Genomic DNA, 15,761 nt, shown 5'->3' with positions numbered 1-15,761 from the left:
GCTGTGAGCCTTTGCCTTTCCCCAGCATCGTCACAGCCCTTTGGTTAAGCCACTGCAGAGACACTGCTCCAAAGCCTCCCAGTTTTCCTAGACGTTGGTAAGAAAGTGTGAGCTGGAAGCACTTTGGGGATGTGAGAAGGAAGGGGCCTGGGCAGGATCATTGCCACGCTCACGTGCTGAATTCATGGCAAGCGGACTGCTTGTGAGCATCTCTCCCTGCGTGGCTTACGGAGGGGATGGCTTCTGGTGGCTGTGGTCCTGGGCAGTGCTTCAGGACAGACTTGAAGTTGCAAACTCAAATTGTTGTCGTGGCTATTTTAATCCAAGTGGTGCGGTTTTTACTGCTGCTGTGACGTAGCCGTCCCCAGTAAGTAGCCTTTCTTGGCTTAATTTTGACTCCTCTTAGCGAGCAGAAGTGAATCTGAGACGTGAGCTCTGAAGTAAGAATAATGAAGTCCATACGGACAATTACTTCAGTGCATTTACAACAACTTAAATCTGCACTTCATTTTTGCACAGAAGCTTTCGTGTGTAGGCAAGGACGAGGGGTGCGAGCTGGTAGAGCGGGAGATATTTGATAGGCACGACTGGCTCGGAGACATCCTCTTCTGCTTTGCGGAGCCCTTCAGCTGTGTAAATAGAAAGCAAAAGGGGTGGAGCGGTAAGAATTTTGGGTTTTCCTCACATCTGAATGCCTTTTCTGGTTATTAATTCCTTGCTTCTCATCAGCCTCAGGGAAATGTTTACCAATACTTTTAAAGGAGGCAGCCCGCAGGCTGGGAGCTCCCCGCTGGCTCTTGCTGGGTGGCAGAGGAGTCCCAGAGCCCTGGCCTGCTGGCATGCACCACCCGCAGCCCTTCCCTTTGTCAGGGGAAGCTAAGTTCCTTCTCTGATCCTGGGAGTTACCTCAAAGTGCGTTTCTTAACATTTCAAAAGCCATACACAGTGGGTCTGTGCTGTCGGTGTCCCTGTGGCCATTTTTCTGGCCATCTTCTTGTGCCCTGCTGCACTCGCTTCACTGGCTGGAGTGTACTGCCTCACTCCCTGGGCTGCTGCAAAGCTTAATTAGCGAACGCCCAGATCCGGTTTCAGTGTGGAAGGCGGCTTCTGTGCCCTCACTCCTTCCCCTCACAGGTCACGGAACCATCCCAAAGCTCATGCGGTTTAGTGAGTGGCCAGGACCCCAGTGTGAGCGTGGGTTAAGCGGATCTCTTTTGTTTTGATGTGATTAAAACACCCACAAAGCAAAAAGGTCGGGCCTCAGCCCCATCCCGGCAGGCTGCAGAGTTTGCTCTCCCTGTTTTTTCGCTGCTACATCGAAGCCTCGGTGCCCTTGTTGATATTACCTCGTGCACACAAGTGCTGCATAAGCACAGCCCGTAAACTTATGCCGAGCTTTGAACATCCCTGGCTTTCATGATGGAAAAAAGCCCATACTTTGCTTTTTGCACGCGGCTTTTTTAGTGGGACTGGGTGCTAGGAGTCTGCAGAGCAGCAGCAAGCTTCTGCCACGAGGGAAGCGGTGCCTGGAGCGGGTCGGGTGAAGGGACATCATGAGACAAGCAAGGTGCGTTTTGCCAAGTGCTGCATCTTGTTGCGTTGGCAGTTTGTAAAGAAAGGGCCAACAAAATTGTTGAAAGAAGTGCAGTTAGGTAGGCTAAGGGTTTGGAGGGAAGAGATCCTGGAAGGCTGTCTATTGAAAAATTCTGCGAAATGAGAATTAAGCAGAAAGCAAAGCGTTTGCAGGTTATTTTCATCGGTTTCGACAGACTCCACTGCTTCAGTCTGCTCCCAGCATTTAGCAACTTAACTGGGGGACTCTTGGGGTCCAGACAAAGGACAGAATAATTTAAATCTGAAGAAATGTTTAGTAAAATAAGACCATTAAACTGACTGCTACTGCATTCCCATCCTTTTGTTCATTTATTTGACATTATTCCTGCAAATGAACTGTCAAGAGGGACTTTTAAACCAGTATTAGTGAGTCACTTAGTAAAACTCTTAATGCTGCAATTCATAACAGAAACTTGATTCTCAGCCTTGTGTTTATCCCATCTCAGAAAGGAAACAGCCACAAGTCCCTGTGACCAGGGTAGTTTTGCCTGGATACGACCCGAATTCAGAATACCGCCTGCATACAGCAAGCTGCTTATGCGGGCCTGTTCAGAGGCCAGGAGTCACTTGTCACAAGTTTCAGAGAATAACTTCTGAATATACTGAAGGAAATCATAAGCTGCATACAGGGTGTTTGCAAACAGAAGCAGGGAGTACATTCATCAAAGAAATCACTGCGTTTGAATAATTTTCTCAGCCCAGCGCTTGTTTACCTGCCTGTGAGGGGAGCGCAGAGGCCTAGTTGGCAAATGTGTGTATTGTGCTTTGAGACAGTCCTGTGAAAGGCAATATGGCAGTGAGGCATTTCTTTTAGGGTTTCTAGGGCTGTAATTCCCCCCATAGTTTGTGTGAACACTGCCGTTTTTCAGGGCAGTTAGCAGAGGCGAGGAACTGCTGTCCCATGGCACCTGTGCGTGGTAGGCCCTGGCCAACAGCCCTGCCTTGGCTGATGCCGAGCATGGTGGCCCTTGTCAGAAACACCTCAGGGCCATACTTCACCCTACCCACATTTTGGGGAGAAGGCAGCAAGCCTCTCACATGGCAGTAGTGAAACTCTGACTGCATCTGCTCTGTGCAGCTCACCAGCTGCGCTTCCAAATGAGCTTTAAAAGGGCTGCAAATGAACACGTGGATGGAGAAAAACAGATACAGGCCTCCAGCAACTGCGCTGGAAAGTACTGTGTAAATACCTTCAGCTAATATTTAACAGAGTATCTTGGTACTCAGTACCTAGAAAGAATCCTTCTCGGTTACAACACCATTGATTTCTGGGAAACGGATGCCTATTGCTGGGAGCAGACTTTGGCCCATACAGCTAAGTAATAAAATCGCTTTTTGCAGGAAGTATATTTATAAACAAAGAGCTCTGGGGAAAAAAAGAGCATTGCGTCTTCAAGTTACATTTGCAAAGCTACTGCCTGAATATTGGCATGGCTCCTTCCAGTCGAGGGATCTTAGAAACAGTTTTGCTGCATCACAAGCTGCAATAGTATCTCTGAGGCTTTGAAAATGAACCCCAGTGTCTCTGCAAACAGGATGCTCTTTGTGAGTTTTAATTGGAACCAGTCATGTCTGAATGCTGCAGACTTGGAAATAACGTGACTAACCTAAGAAAGCTATTCAAGACCTATCTGCAAACAGTATTCCCCAGATACACGCGGGTGAAGAGCTGACTGGGATAAAGGCCCAGCACGAGATTTTGCTCTGAACTTGAACTGAATTGAACCAATTTTTTTTTGTGTGTGTGTGGTGTTCTGAAGGCATTTGGGTGCGTTAAGTATCTTCATCTCCTTTCCATAGCTTGGCAAGAACTGGATGCAAAAAATATTCTAAGACAGGTTTTTGCAGAGGGGGAATTGAGTCATGGAGAAGCTGAATGCCCTGTATTTAAAGTCCGTGTTTGTCTTTACCCTTACAAAACTGACGGTAGGAAGGGGTGGGGTGGAATGAAAGGGACATTGAATTTGTTCCCTGACCCTGTAATAGTTGTGTTGAAGTCACCAACCTGGTTGCGAATTTAATTTCAGTTTTGCCACTTGGCCATGAAGCCCTAGCTAACGTACTTGAATATGTTTTTGTTGCTGTGTTTTCAGTAGAATAGTCTGCTTCCGTAAGTACTCCCTTAAAGCCTTTGGCTGTTGTAAGGAGCCTTCTCTGGACATAGGTGTTGGGCATCTGCCTTTGCACGTTACTGTCTTACCAGTTTATTTTAAAAGGGTTACCAGCACCACCTTGGCTGCTCTGATGGGGTCTTAGAAGAACGAGGTGAGAAAATCCTGATGATTGTGCACTCTACCTTTGTGGCAAGCATGAGCTGGGCCCTTCCAAAAGCTGTCCCTGAGGACAACCAGGGTGGCTGCTGCAGCTCTGGCACAGGATGGCAAAGTGCTCTGGGAGGTGTGCTGTCACAGCCCTCAGAAGCAGAGTGCAGTGTTTCACAGGTCTGCTGGGAGGTTTTGCCAGGCCCTCGCAGACTCCTCCACAGAACTGTTCTGCAGTCTCAGTTCTGTTTTTATTTTAAATTTCCTCCCTAGGGCTGCAGGAGGATTCTAAAAAATGTGACACGAGTGAAAACCAACACCGTGATGGCTCCCTGGATTTGCAAGAGTTGTGGAATATTAGCTCAGAGACCCTGGGCTCCTTTCCCTTCAGTCAGTCTTGTGGGTTTTGCAATCTTTTGGGTGTGGAGTACCTTACTCTACAAATTCAGCATTGTTCTCCTAGGATTTGCAATTCTGATACAGGTGGGAGGTTGAGTTTTCTCTTTCTTTCTTTGTCTTGCCTAGAAGCTTGCTTTCAATAGCTTCTTAGGAGAAGGTCTTCAGTGGATTATGTGCTGCTTCTGTGCTCCTTGGCCCTCCATTCTTTGCAGGTTTTCTCAAAGTTGGAGCAAATCAGTACAAAACACTAAATATGACAGTGTATCTTATTGTGCCATGATGCACTGGTGTATGGAAATTCTCAAAATTAGAATGAATCGAAGAGCAGATGGGCTCTGATCAGGAAAACCATAAATTGTAAGTCTCTCAGTGTGTATTGCTTTGTGGTTTGCTTTAGTTTTCCTTTAGACCAGCTTTAGGAAGTTAATATCAACCGTTAAACCTTTCAGGCTATCTTCCCCCCTCTTCTTTCTTCTGGTTTAGATGTGAATAAAAGAGCTTTGTACAGTTCTTGAAACTGAGCCTGAAACAGCTCTGAACAAAATATAGTGTTCCTTTCAAGATCTTGGAAATAATTACATCATAGGCAAATTGGGCCAGAAACCGTTAATGGTATTCTTTGTGGAACGAAATCCCATGGGAGGACCTATTTCAGCAGACTGGCATTGTTTACAAACAGATACAGTGACGGATACAGTTGTCCCATTCTGAGGGCAGCTGAAGCTTTGTGCCAGATAATAGACTTCACAGAATAAATGTCTTGCTTTTGATAACAAGCTGAAGACGTGCTTTGCTGCTTCTGTGGTTGCCCTCACGCTGATGATCTTGGGGAGCGAAGGCTGTCTTTGGCACCGGAGAAGTATTTGTAGGTGGGTTAAAGAGCAAATAAAAGCCTGCGGGGATTGCTTGGTGTTGGGAGAGAAAAGAAAAGCATCCCAGTGGCATGGCTGCAGGATGTCTGCCTGCTCAGAGCACGGCGATGGTGCAGGCTGGAAGATGCTGCGGATGCAGAGCCTTGCTGGCAAAGGGCTTTCTGGAGCACCATGGCTCTGCTGGGCAGTCCTCCCTACCCTTCAGTCCTTTTCAATGCTGGCTCTTTTTTCCTCGTTACTGGAAACTCTCATGCATTTCAGGATAAAATCACAAAGATCATTAACGTTAACTGTTTGACCTAAATCTACAGAAGCGTTTAGTTCTCCAGGTAAGTAGGCTAGTCTGTACTTGAAAACCAGATCGGCACAAACCCTCGCCTAGGCATAACTCTTGCTACTCCCTGATGGTACAAAGCACGTTGTTGCCCACATACGTGCTGCCATAGGCAGCTGAGCCCTATTCCTCTGCCATCACAGCCAGTCTCCCAGTAGGTCTCTACCTGGGTGGCTGGGCTGTGTCGGCAGAGCCCTCTTGTGGGGACCCGACACATGCCAGTGGACCAGGATTTTCTGTGCCCGTTGCTTCTGTGCTTTCCCAGTGATGTGTTCTAAGCGACAAAAGCATCTTTCTGTCTGCCAGCTGCCTCCAGCACACAACTTGGTTAGCTTAGGGTGCGTGATCTCTTCCACGCTTCCAGGCACGAAGGCGAGGCTCTGGGGACCACCAGCTGGTCGGTGGGTGCCTGAGGTTCAGCCTCACCTCTAGTGGAGGTGAAAACTCAGCTGGAGGTAAGGGCTAGCAGTCCGCAGCGGCCTTGAGACCAGTGGTAGACATCCCCTCTGGCTGGTGAACACTTTGTTGATCTGCCAGTGGAGCAATTCTTTGAGGTCTCCCGAACTCTCTGAAGGCAAGGCCTGCCCAGTTAACTCAAATCACTAATTGAACACAAACCAGTTGATGAAGTCAGCTGGGAAGAGTGCTCATACAAACTGCTCCCCCAAGGGCGGTGAGCAGATGGGCGTTGGTGATGTCTTTAGGTATGTGTTGGTGAATCGAGACCTCGGGATCCCTGCTTTGTGCTGTGCGTGCTGGGGAGAGGGCTGGACCAGCTTGTGGTGGGGTTATCAATTGTGTGACCTTGGGGACAGAGCCTGGGATCCCTTGGGGATCAAGACGTTCAGAAGCCCAGCTTTGTAGACCCAGGGACTAGTGCAAGACGGAGATGTGAGGAGCATGTTTCCTGTATTGTTCTTATCATTAGGCAGATGCTTTTAATCCCAGATCTGTCATTATGGGATCTTGTCTAGATGAAATTAAAAACATAAATAAAGTAGTTAAAAAAAAAAATAAATAAATAAAATGATTGGTTTATGTGCAGTAATTTGAAAATGGTAACAAAGACTAAAATGCCCACGTCATCATGAAAAACAGGCTAGAGTAAAACCATTTTTCAGTTGGTCATTTAGTGTTTATACGGAAGGAATTCTCAAGTAAGGCAACGTGGGTTTGATTATCCCCTATTAATATATCCGACGGAAATCCTGGCAAAATTTCAGCTGTATCAAAGTAAATGCTATTCTAGAGAGCTTTAACCTCAGTCGTGGAAAAAAATAAAAAAAAAAAATTAAAAAAAAAAAAATGAGGCAGCTTTACCTGACTGATGTGAGCACAGCGGTGCTGCTACCCATCGAGATGCAGGACCCTGTTGTGTGACAGTCACTGTCTTTGGCTGATGCTCCTGAAGAAAGCTATGACTTCTGCAGCTAAAAACATGAGTTGCCTCATCTCAGATTGAAGAGAGGAGCTGCTGACTGCACTAACGTGTTATCTGTGAATCAGCACACGGGAGGATCCATCCAACAAGCACAGTGGCCTACATGTGCCTTCCTTAAATGGAGCTACATTCATTTTGGAGGGGTTGGAAGGCAAGGTGCTTGGAGAATTGTAACCTTTAAAAATATGCACTAGAGCCCACATCACATCTGATCTGTTTGAAATCATACTCTATTTTCAGGTCTTAAAACAGTCGGAGTTCATTTTACCAAGCACTGGTTGTTTGTTAAACCAGCTGGCTAATCCAGGCTTGAATTTTAATATTTAGGATACACTGGAAAGATCAGGAATTTCAAAAGCAGTACCTGCCTTGTGTTTCCCCACCTTGCAAATCTTGTATAACAATTTCTGGGTGTTTTTTTTTTTTTTTTTCCTTAGATCAGTAACCCTGTTCTCAGGGGGTCAACAGAAGGCTGTGCATATCCCTTCCTTCTGGTGTACCATGCTCAGGACTTTATGGTGCTGTGCCACAAACAACCCTGCAGTACCCGTGTGGGAACAGGACAGAAAGAGGAAGACTTGAATGTTTTCAGGGTGTGATCATTTTCCTGCTTAGGTTTTGACTGATTTTAAAGCCAATGCTTTGCTCATTTTTATGTGCAAAAATATTTTTAATCGGTGCTTCTGAATAAATTTCCTTTGGCAAGATGGTTCCTTTTGAAACGCCCCACTCTCAAGAGTAAACCCTCTGCAAACACAAAGTGGGGAGGGAACAGATCTTAATGCTTGCTATCTATACCAGCTCAGCATCCACCCTCTTTCTTATATCAGACAAGTGGTCCGCTAGTACAAGACAGTTTTAGTAAGTCATGTGAATGTGGCTTTGGAGGTCTGGTTCTAGAGGAAAGTTTGGTTTGTAAGCAATTGCATAAAAAAAAAAAGTTGTAAATATTAAAAAAAAAAAAAAAAAGACTTTATGAAGGATAAAAAAAGCTTTATTTTTGAAGTGGTACAATGATTTTTAGGAATTAGTCACTGCATGTATTTATAGCAAACACAGTAACCTTATTCAGAGCAACCCTCTAGCAGACAGGCTTCCTTATTCCAGCAGAAGGCTTTTTTCTTTCCTCTCCTCCCCAGGACACCGGCCTTGGCATCCTCCCTTGACAGGCATGCTTTCTGTTCTGCTTTTGCAGGAGGCTGTGAGGGCTGCTGAAGATGTCCGATAGTCTGGATATTGAAGAGAAACCTCCAGCCCCACCGTTGAGAATGAACAGCAACAATCGCGATTCTTCAGCACTAAACCACAGTTCAAAACCGCTCCCCATGGCCCCTGAGGAGAAGAACAAGAAAGCCAGGCTGCGCTCCATCTTCCCAGGAGGAGGGGATAAAAGTAAAGTATCAGCAGTGCGAACGGGTGGCTCCACCTTTGTCTTGCTTTCTGTCGGTTGCTGTGTTTACTTTCTGCCTCTCTTTTCTTTCTGTTTCAGTTGCAGAACATGGTAATTAAAAGTCCTTCCAAAGCCTTCTGTTCCAATTACTCTAGTAACATGTTTCAAAAGAGGAGGAGGTGTTCAGTCAGTTACTTCTTGTCTTTGGGAAGCCAGTAAAACATGCACGCACGTTGTGCGACTTGCCTTTTAAAAATACCTCTACAGTTAAGTTGGGGAATCCTTTTCTTTGGGTTTCGCTTTGGGTTTGCAGTAAAAACAGCTGAAGTTGCGTGCTTTGCAAAACACATTTGCAGAAGTGCGAAGGCAATATGCCTGACACTTTTTTTTTTTAATACACTTGCATTCCATGAACAGGAGCAAGGCTTTTCGTGCTTGTCACTTCTGCAGTGATAGATGATGCAGAATGGCTTTGTTTTAAAACCTGATGGTTGTGGTCATGGAGAGAATCTTTTAAACAGCATTTCAGTTGCATTCTTTAAAATGCATTGGCGGAATGGGGTAAGTCTTGAGTTAATGTATTTGCAGAATCAAGGAAACTTAATCCTCTTTTTTAATGTCATGGGACCTAATGGGCAGCACCCGTGAGTGCTGAGGGAGCTGACTGATGGCATTGCAAGGCACTCGATTATTTTTGAAAGGTCATGGTGATTGGATGAGTTGCCTGACGACTGGAAAAAAAGTGATGGGCCCTTCTGTCCTCCAGAAGGAGGATCCAGGGAAGCACGTGCCAGTCAGCCTCACCTTGGTGCCTGGGAAGTTAGCAGAGCAAATCTTCCCGGAAACCATTTCCAAACCAATAAAGGACACTACTTCTGTGGCCAGAAGTAGTCAGCATGGATTTACAAAGGGGAAGTCATGGTTAACCATCCTGACAGCCTTCTACCTCGGGATGACAGGCTTGGTGGTGCAGGGAGAGCAGTGGGTATTTTCTCGAGTGAGGTGCTAACACAGCCTCCCTTGGTACATCCTCGGAGAAAATCTGCTGAAGCACAAAGTAGGTGAGTGGACAGTGAGGTGAACTGCAAACTGGTTGAAATGCTGGTCGCAAAGCGTTAGGATCAGTGCTGTGAAATCCCGCTGGAGGCCAGTCATTCGCAAAGTAGCCCAGGAGCTGAACACCGGGGCCAGCAGCGTCTGACCGCTTCAGTGATGAGCAGGGTGATGGGACAGGCTGCAGCTTTCTCAGCCGGTGTGCAGGTGATGGAAAACTGGCAGGAGTGATTGACACAGCAGATGGTGTGGCGCAGAAACCTCAACAGCCTGGAGAAATGGACGGACAGGAACCTTGTGAAAGTCAAGGAAGGGAGACGCAGAGGGCTGCATCTGGGCCGGAACAGCCCCGTGCACCAGTACGCACTGGGGTCACCCAGCTGGAAAGCACTTCAGAGGAAAAAGACACGGGGACCTCGTCTGTTGTGCCCAGTGCAGTACAGGAGGCAGCATGAACAAACTGAAATACAGGGAATTTGGGGTTGAAATTTACAATTTAAGCATAACATTTTTGTTGTTTAACTGTGGTTATGGTTGAACACTGAAACAAGTTGCCCAGAGAGGCTGTGAAATCTCCATCCTCGGGGGTATTCAGCTGGACGCAGTCCTGGGCAGCTGCTCCAGGTGGCCAGCTCTGAGCAGGCCGTGGGGCTGGGTAAATCCAGGTGTCCTCGCAGACCCCGGCCATCAGTGACCTGCTGGACCACGCCTCAGGCAGATCTGTCAGGTTCACCCTGCAGAGCACTTCCCCAAATGTTTCCTTTTGGGAACAAAATGAATTTTCAATGGATGCTTTTTAAAGGCCAGATTTAAAATCCATCCCTGCTGGTTTGATTCCCAGAACGGCTCGGGTCACTTCTTCCCCTGGCCGCTGGCAGGGTGGTTTGTGCCTCTCTGAGGGCATGGCTCTAAAGCAGGAGGTGCAGTGCGAAATGTGTGCAGAAACAGGGAGATCCAGAAACGTCCCCTCCTGGAAATGGGCAGTGACATTAAAAATAGACGTAATTAACTATCAGACAGAGCAGTCTTAGGAAGCATGGAAGAGTCATGGTTTTAAATGTGGCTGGGAGGGAAAGAAAGCTAAGAGTTATAGCTTAATTTTGTTGGGTGAAATAATAAATGGAGGAAATTTAACTGGGCTGGTCAAGCTCCTTGAGGTGGTTTCATCTCATGGTCGGCTTCTGGGTCAGGGCATCAGCTGGCGAATGCGAGCTTTGCAGACTCACAGACATGTTTTTGAGAGTCCTGCTTATAAACACAGAAGGTGATGAAGATGGCTGCTCGCCCTGGGTGCAACGCTTTGCAGCCTTGCAGATTTATAGGGATAGCCTGCTGCTGGTGTGAGCGCACAGAACATGAAAACACCGTGGCAGGGTGTTCGTGCCCAAAGCTGCAGGAGCTGTGTTGCTCCCCAGACAGCAGGGATGCGAGGATGGAGGTGGTGCTGAGCTCCTTCCCAGGCAGGGGTTTGTGCTGGCACTGCTGCACTCAGGGGCCCCCATTGTTCATGCTCCCGGAGTGTAATACCTTGGTTTTCAGGTAGGGTCTGAGCACTTCTGCGTATAAAACCTTGCTTTGGTAAGCCACTGATGACTGTGCAGGGCCCGCCTGTGTTTCTCCAGTCAAAGCAAGCCACTGAAGTTGCACCTGATCTGCTCCCATCCCTTGGTACAGCTCCTCTCGCCCCCTCGCTGGGGAAGGCACCCTGTTCCCTGGGGCAGGAATACTGAAATACATTCCCGGTGTCACCTGGGATCTGTGTGTGGAGCTAGGAATCGAACCCATTCCCCATATTCCATGTCGACGCTGTGACATGGGCCGTTTTCTTTGGAGGTAGTGATGGTGGTGGGACCACGGTGTTTCCTTTCAGCAAAGTGCTGTTGCCTCGGGAGACCTGAGAACAGAAGGCAATGGCTCGTGCTCTCCCAGCGGTTTGCATCCAGCCTTGCTCTTCCAACCCCCCTGCGATTGCTGTGCAATAAATTAATGTCGAGTCTGAACCCTGCAGAGCACTGAACCTAAGGCAGTCAGAGGGGGCAGGCCTGGCACAGCTCAGATCCTCCTTTCACCTCCAGAGGTACGTCTGTGTAAGGATCACTGGGAGTAACATTGCTCCCAGAGAAGGTGCTGGGTGGAAGGAGTCTGACCTGAAGTCGTCTGGATGCCTCCTGTCCAGAGAAAGGACAGAGGAAAGGAGTGAAGCTCCAGGTGTTTCAGATCAGTGGAGGAGAAAGAAGAGGATCAGGCTGCTGGGGGGGCTGCGAGGAGACATTTAATTCTGTGTGTGGTTTACACCACATCTGCATAGGGGAGCCCTGTGAAACAGAGGAGCCAAACGGTGAGGATGGAGCTGGGATGCTTGTCCCCGCAGGAGGGGCCTGGAAAGGCCGAGTGCTGCTGCTGCTGGAACGTTTTCTCTAATACCGTGTTTCACACACAGATTTGACTGTTGCTTTAAACTGAATTTGTTGACCCTTTAGATCTAGTTTTCACCACATTTGCTTGCAAATGATGAGGTAAGGAGAAGGCAGCGTTATCTACACCAAAAAGTTAGGTGTGCTGAACAAAGATGGCATCTTCTAACTGGCAACATTTATCCTGAAAATTAAAGCAATGCCACCTTAGAGATAAAAGAAGGCAAAAAGCCTCTGCATTCATATGTGATACATTGCTGCTATCCTTATTGAATGCCAAGTGAAAATAATTCATCAGTGAACATTGTGTAGGGGGCTGCAGTACAGCCGAAAGGTGGCAGTTAATTATTTAATGAGGATGAATGGAACAGCGCAGGGAAAGAGTTAGAAACATCCCAAGTACACTGGATTTTAATTAGGAGGAGCAGACCATCTTCCAGCTAAACGAGGCTGCAAGGTAGAAGAAGAAAAATGAGGCAGGAGAAGCTTTCCTTTATAAGATAAAACACGACTCGGAGTGGCTTGCTGCGGGGAGCCGTGCTGTCTGGGAGCAGAGGCAGAGGAAGGGTGCTGCTGTGCTGGGAGCTCAGCCCTTGGGTGAGGCGCCTGGGGGAGCTCATGGAGTGGGCAGATGTAATGCTAAAACACGGGCTGATTACGAGTCCGTGAGCAGCGAAGGCTGATGTGACAGAAGATAGATTTTGCAAAGCTCTGTCATGGCTGACAGCGGTGTAAAGGGGAAGCTTGTGATGGAGCTTGCAGCGTTGTCTTCCTCCAGCTCTTTCAATGTGCAGAGCAGGGCTGGCGCTGGCACTGCACGGAGGGAATATCGAAGGTAAAGATGGGAACTGAGCAATTGCTCCTTTCCCTCCTGCTGACGTGTAACTGTGGCACACGTCATCATTTTCCTATTACCGTTAATAAGTGGTCACGCAGTGGCATTTAGAGATCCTGATGGAGGGTCCATCGAGATAAGCACAGTATAAACATCTTGTACAGCTCTGGGTTGCTCAGTTGTTAGCACGAAGTCCTATTTCACCAGACCTACAGAACAAGCTGCTCAGGGCTGTAATGAGGATACCTACAACAGGGATACATGAGATGAATAGAAGGATGGCAGAGGAAAGGCAGGACCCTGAGGTGCAGGGTGCTCAATTTATAGACGTAAGATGATGCCGTTTTTTAATTATTTTTTGCATGCATGCATCATGAGAGTTTTGCATGTGTCTTATTTCCTGAGTTTGCATTTCTAACTTTCCCATCCTACAAGTGGACACTGTAATATTTGCTCCGTTCCCATCACTAGGATGTAATTTTGTCACTGAGATGACAAACGTGTTTGGTAGAACAGCAGCTTCCCCCTCAGCTGTTACACCCCTGGCACTAAGGAGGATCCCACAGATGCTGTGCACGGGATCGTTCAGCCACATGGTGGTCACTCCTGGAGCGTGTGGGTGCTCCAGGGAAGCCAAATAATTCAAGTGCTTGTCAGCAGAATGGGGATCTGAACGCAGGTTTATGCTACCTTCAGCTGTGTTTGGGAGTTTGCCAAACACCCTGCCTGTTTTCACAGGACTTTTAGGAACCTGGTTATCTTTAAAACCTCTCCCCTCTGAGCTGGCTGACTTTGTCAGGTTCAGAGCATGGTGGGGCAGACACGCGTGCAGACAAGCTCCCATGTGCACGTCCTGGAGACTTCTGCAGGATCCCGGAGAGCAAAGTCAAACAGGAATTCAGTGGCTAGATAAGAAAACTTGGTGGAGAAAAGAACTGACAGTAGAAGTCGTACTGGGTAGAGGTGGCATAAGGAGACTACTTCGTGAACTTAAATTCCCTTACTTTGGCAGCTGTGACACCGATTGGAAGAAAACCAAAATCCAATATCACCTTCTAGACCTTCTCAAAGCAGGGGCTGACGATCAGGCTGGTGTTGTATTGATTGTCAAGTAACCTTTGAACTGTTACCCAGTTTTAAAACCCTGTTTTGAGTGCACATGATTGTGATATTTTTTTGAATGAAAAGCTGTACAGAAAATAAGTGCATGTTAACGTTTTGCCCCTAGCCAACAAGAAGAAAGAGAAAGAACGTCCGGAGATCTCTCTTCCTTCAGACTTTGAACACACGATTCATGTGGGGTTTGATGCCGTCACTGGAGAATTCACAGTAAGTGACTGCTATGTTGCATGTTTACTAAAACTTCCATTTTCTTGATGGTAAAATAGCTGCCTGTTGCCAGAAACGTCAGATGACAACAGCCAGGCTGTGAAGAAAGAGACCTTTATTTTTGGGGCTTAGGGTTTGGGGTGCTTTACTTCTGATTCAGGCTGCTTTTTTTTCTCCAAGGATTATCAGCAGAGTGTCTGTGGAAAATGAAAACTTAAGAAAAACATAGGTGTATGCTTTTACCAGTCCCGCAGGCTGATTGTTCAGTCTTTGGGAAAGCACCGAAAAACCCCACACACGTGCATAGCGTCTGTCTTGCTGTAGACACTCAGCCCCAAAGTGCAAAGTCCAGCTGCTCTGCAGACAGCTCTTGGAGATGCTCAGAAAGCAGCGGCACTGTGGAAGCCCGTTCATTTTAATTCAGTAATCTTCAAACTGTGCCCATTAGGCTAGGTGATCAGATGAGTATCTAGCCTTTATGTGTTAATAAAGTAGCAGTCAGCTTTTTTTCCTTATATCACAAAGTACGTGAAGCATTGGGAAAAACGAGTCTGATAGAAGCTCCTTGAAGTCTGCAGGGGACTTCAAAGCATTTTCTCTCAGACTGCTGGCTAGGGGCTGAAACCAGCACTCAGCGAAGCTGAGGTGGCAGTAAGCTTACACTTGGTTGAACTGCGGAGGTGAGAGGAGACATCAGCAACTCTCCGTCCCATCGGTAGGACCCTGGGAGCTAAGTGGTCAGACTGTGTTCTACATCAGGCTGCGGCGTGTGCTGCATACACCACGCAGGATGGGACAAATCACTCGCTTGGACAAAGTCTGCTTGGTTTCTGGAATTTGAGCCCTAAATGTTGCTTCTTCATCACTTTTTTTACTTTTGTTGCTATTTTTGCTTCTCAAAAGCATTTCAGGAGGCTGGAAACTTTCTGTACGCTTCAGCAGCAGCAGTAATGGTACTAGCAACAGTGAAAGGAAAAGGACGCACATAATGAAAAAAGTGTGTTCAAAGAAGCAGTGAAACTGGAAAATTCTTAGTAACTAGGAAACACAGCTACATTTAAAATGTGTAGACTAGTTAATTAGCTTTAGTTTAAAAAAAGATAAAATCTTTCAAAATTTATTTTTGTGCTGAACCCTAGTGCTTGATTAAATACTCATTTAAAATACGCCAATGTGGCCATTTGTGTTCAGAAACTTAGCATAAAAGTTTAAAATAGTGTTTTCCCTGCTACCCTGCTTTTTCTCTTTTTCCTCTCTGCCCCTCTCTGTAGCCGCTTTATTGCTCGGGTTTCTCTTCAGCACCATTCTCTATCTTGTTACCACGTTATACGTTCTGCTTTTGTTTTCTCCATTTTTGTGTTGGAGTTTCTTACTTCTTCCTTCCTTCCTTGTTTCACTGTTCTCCCCACTGAATGTTGAGCTATTCTTCCTTTCCTCTATTCTTCCTTTCAGCCTATTGCCTGTGTTTCTGCCCTGTGCTTCAGACTTTTTCCTTCTGGCTGTATGCAAACACAACGGGTCACTCACTACCTGTTCTCTCCTAGGCTGGCTGGTGGCGAGGATCCCAGTTAGTTGTGCATCCCTGCCAGCTGCAGCAAAAAGGAGGGCAGCAGAGGTTAACGCACTTGAGTTCTAAGTTCCCTACCTACTTCAGAGATGAGGGTTTGAATCAGTGTGAATATTATTGCTATTATCCACTCCGTCAAAACAGTCTGTAGCTTTGGAGTTTGTTGATTTTCACGAGATGCTACCAGCACGGGTCCTAGCCCTTCACAGGACAAAACATGGCTAAATATTCACTGTTACTGCTGTAGCACTA

The 15,761-nt window shown here is 46.9% G+C and overlaps 1 protein-coding gene across 10 annotated transcripts in view; it reads left to right on the top strand.

Annotated features, from left to right (window-relative positions):
• Positions 1-15,761, top strand: part of PAK3 (p21 (RAC1) activated kinase 3) — a 119,881-nt gene that overhangs the window by 70,060 nt on the left and 34,060 nt on the right. For all 10 annotated transcript variants that reach the window (XM_084535071.1, XM_084535068.1, XM_084535067.1 and 7 more), the window contains 2 exons: positions 8,117-8,313; positions 13,842-13,942. In XM_084535071.1, the coding sequence (XP_084391197.1) occupies positions 8,139-8,313; positions 13,842-13,942 (276 nt within the window). In that variant the 5' untranslated portion in view covers positions 8,117-8,138. The remainder of the gene's footprint in view (positions 1-8,116; positions 8,314-13,841; positions 13,943-15,761) is intronic.

The sequence above is a fragment of the Aythya ferina genome, assembly GCF_964211825.1.
Source record: "Aythya ferina genome assembly, chromosome: 13".
Lineage (NCBI taxonomy): Eukaryota > Metazoa > Chordata > Aves > Anseriformes > Anatidae > Aythya > Aythya ferina.
The sequence above is the reverse complement of the archived record's forward strand: the minus strand, read 5'-3'. Positions and strand labels throughout refer to the sequence as shown.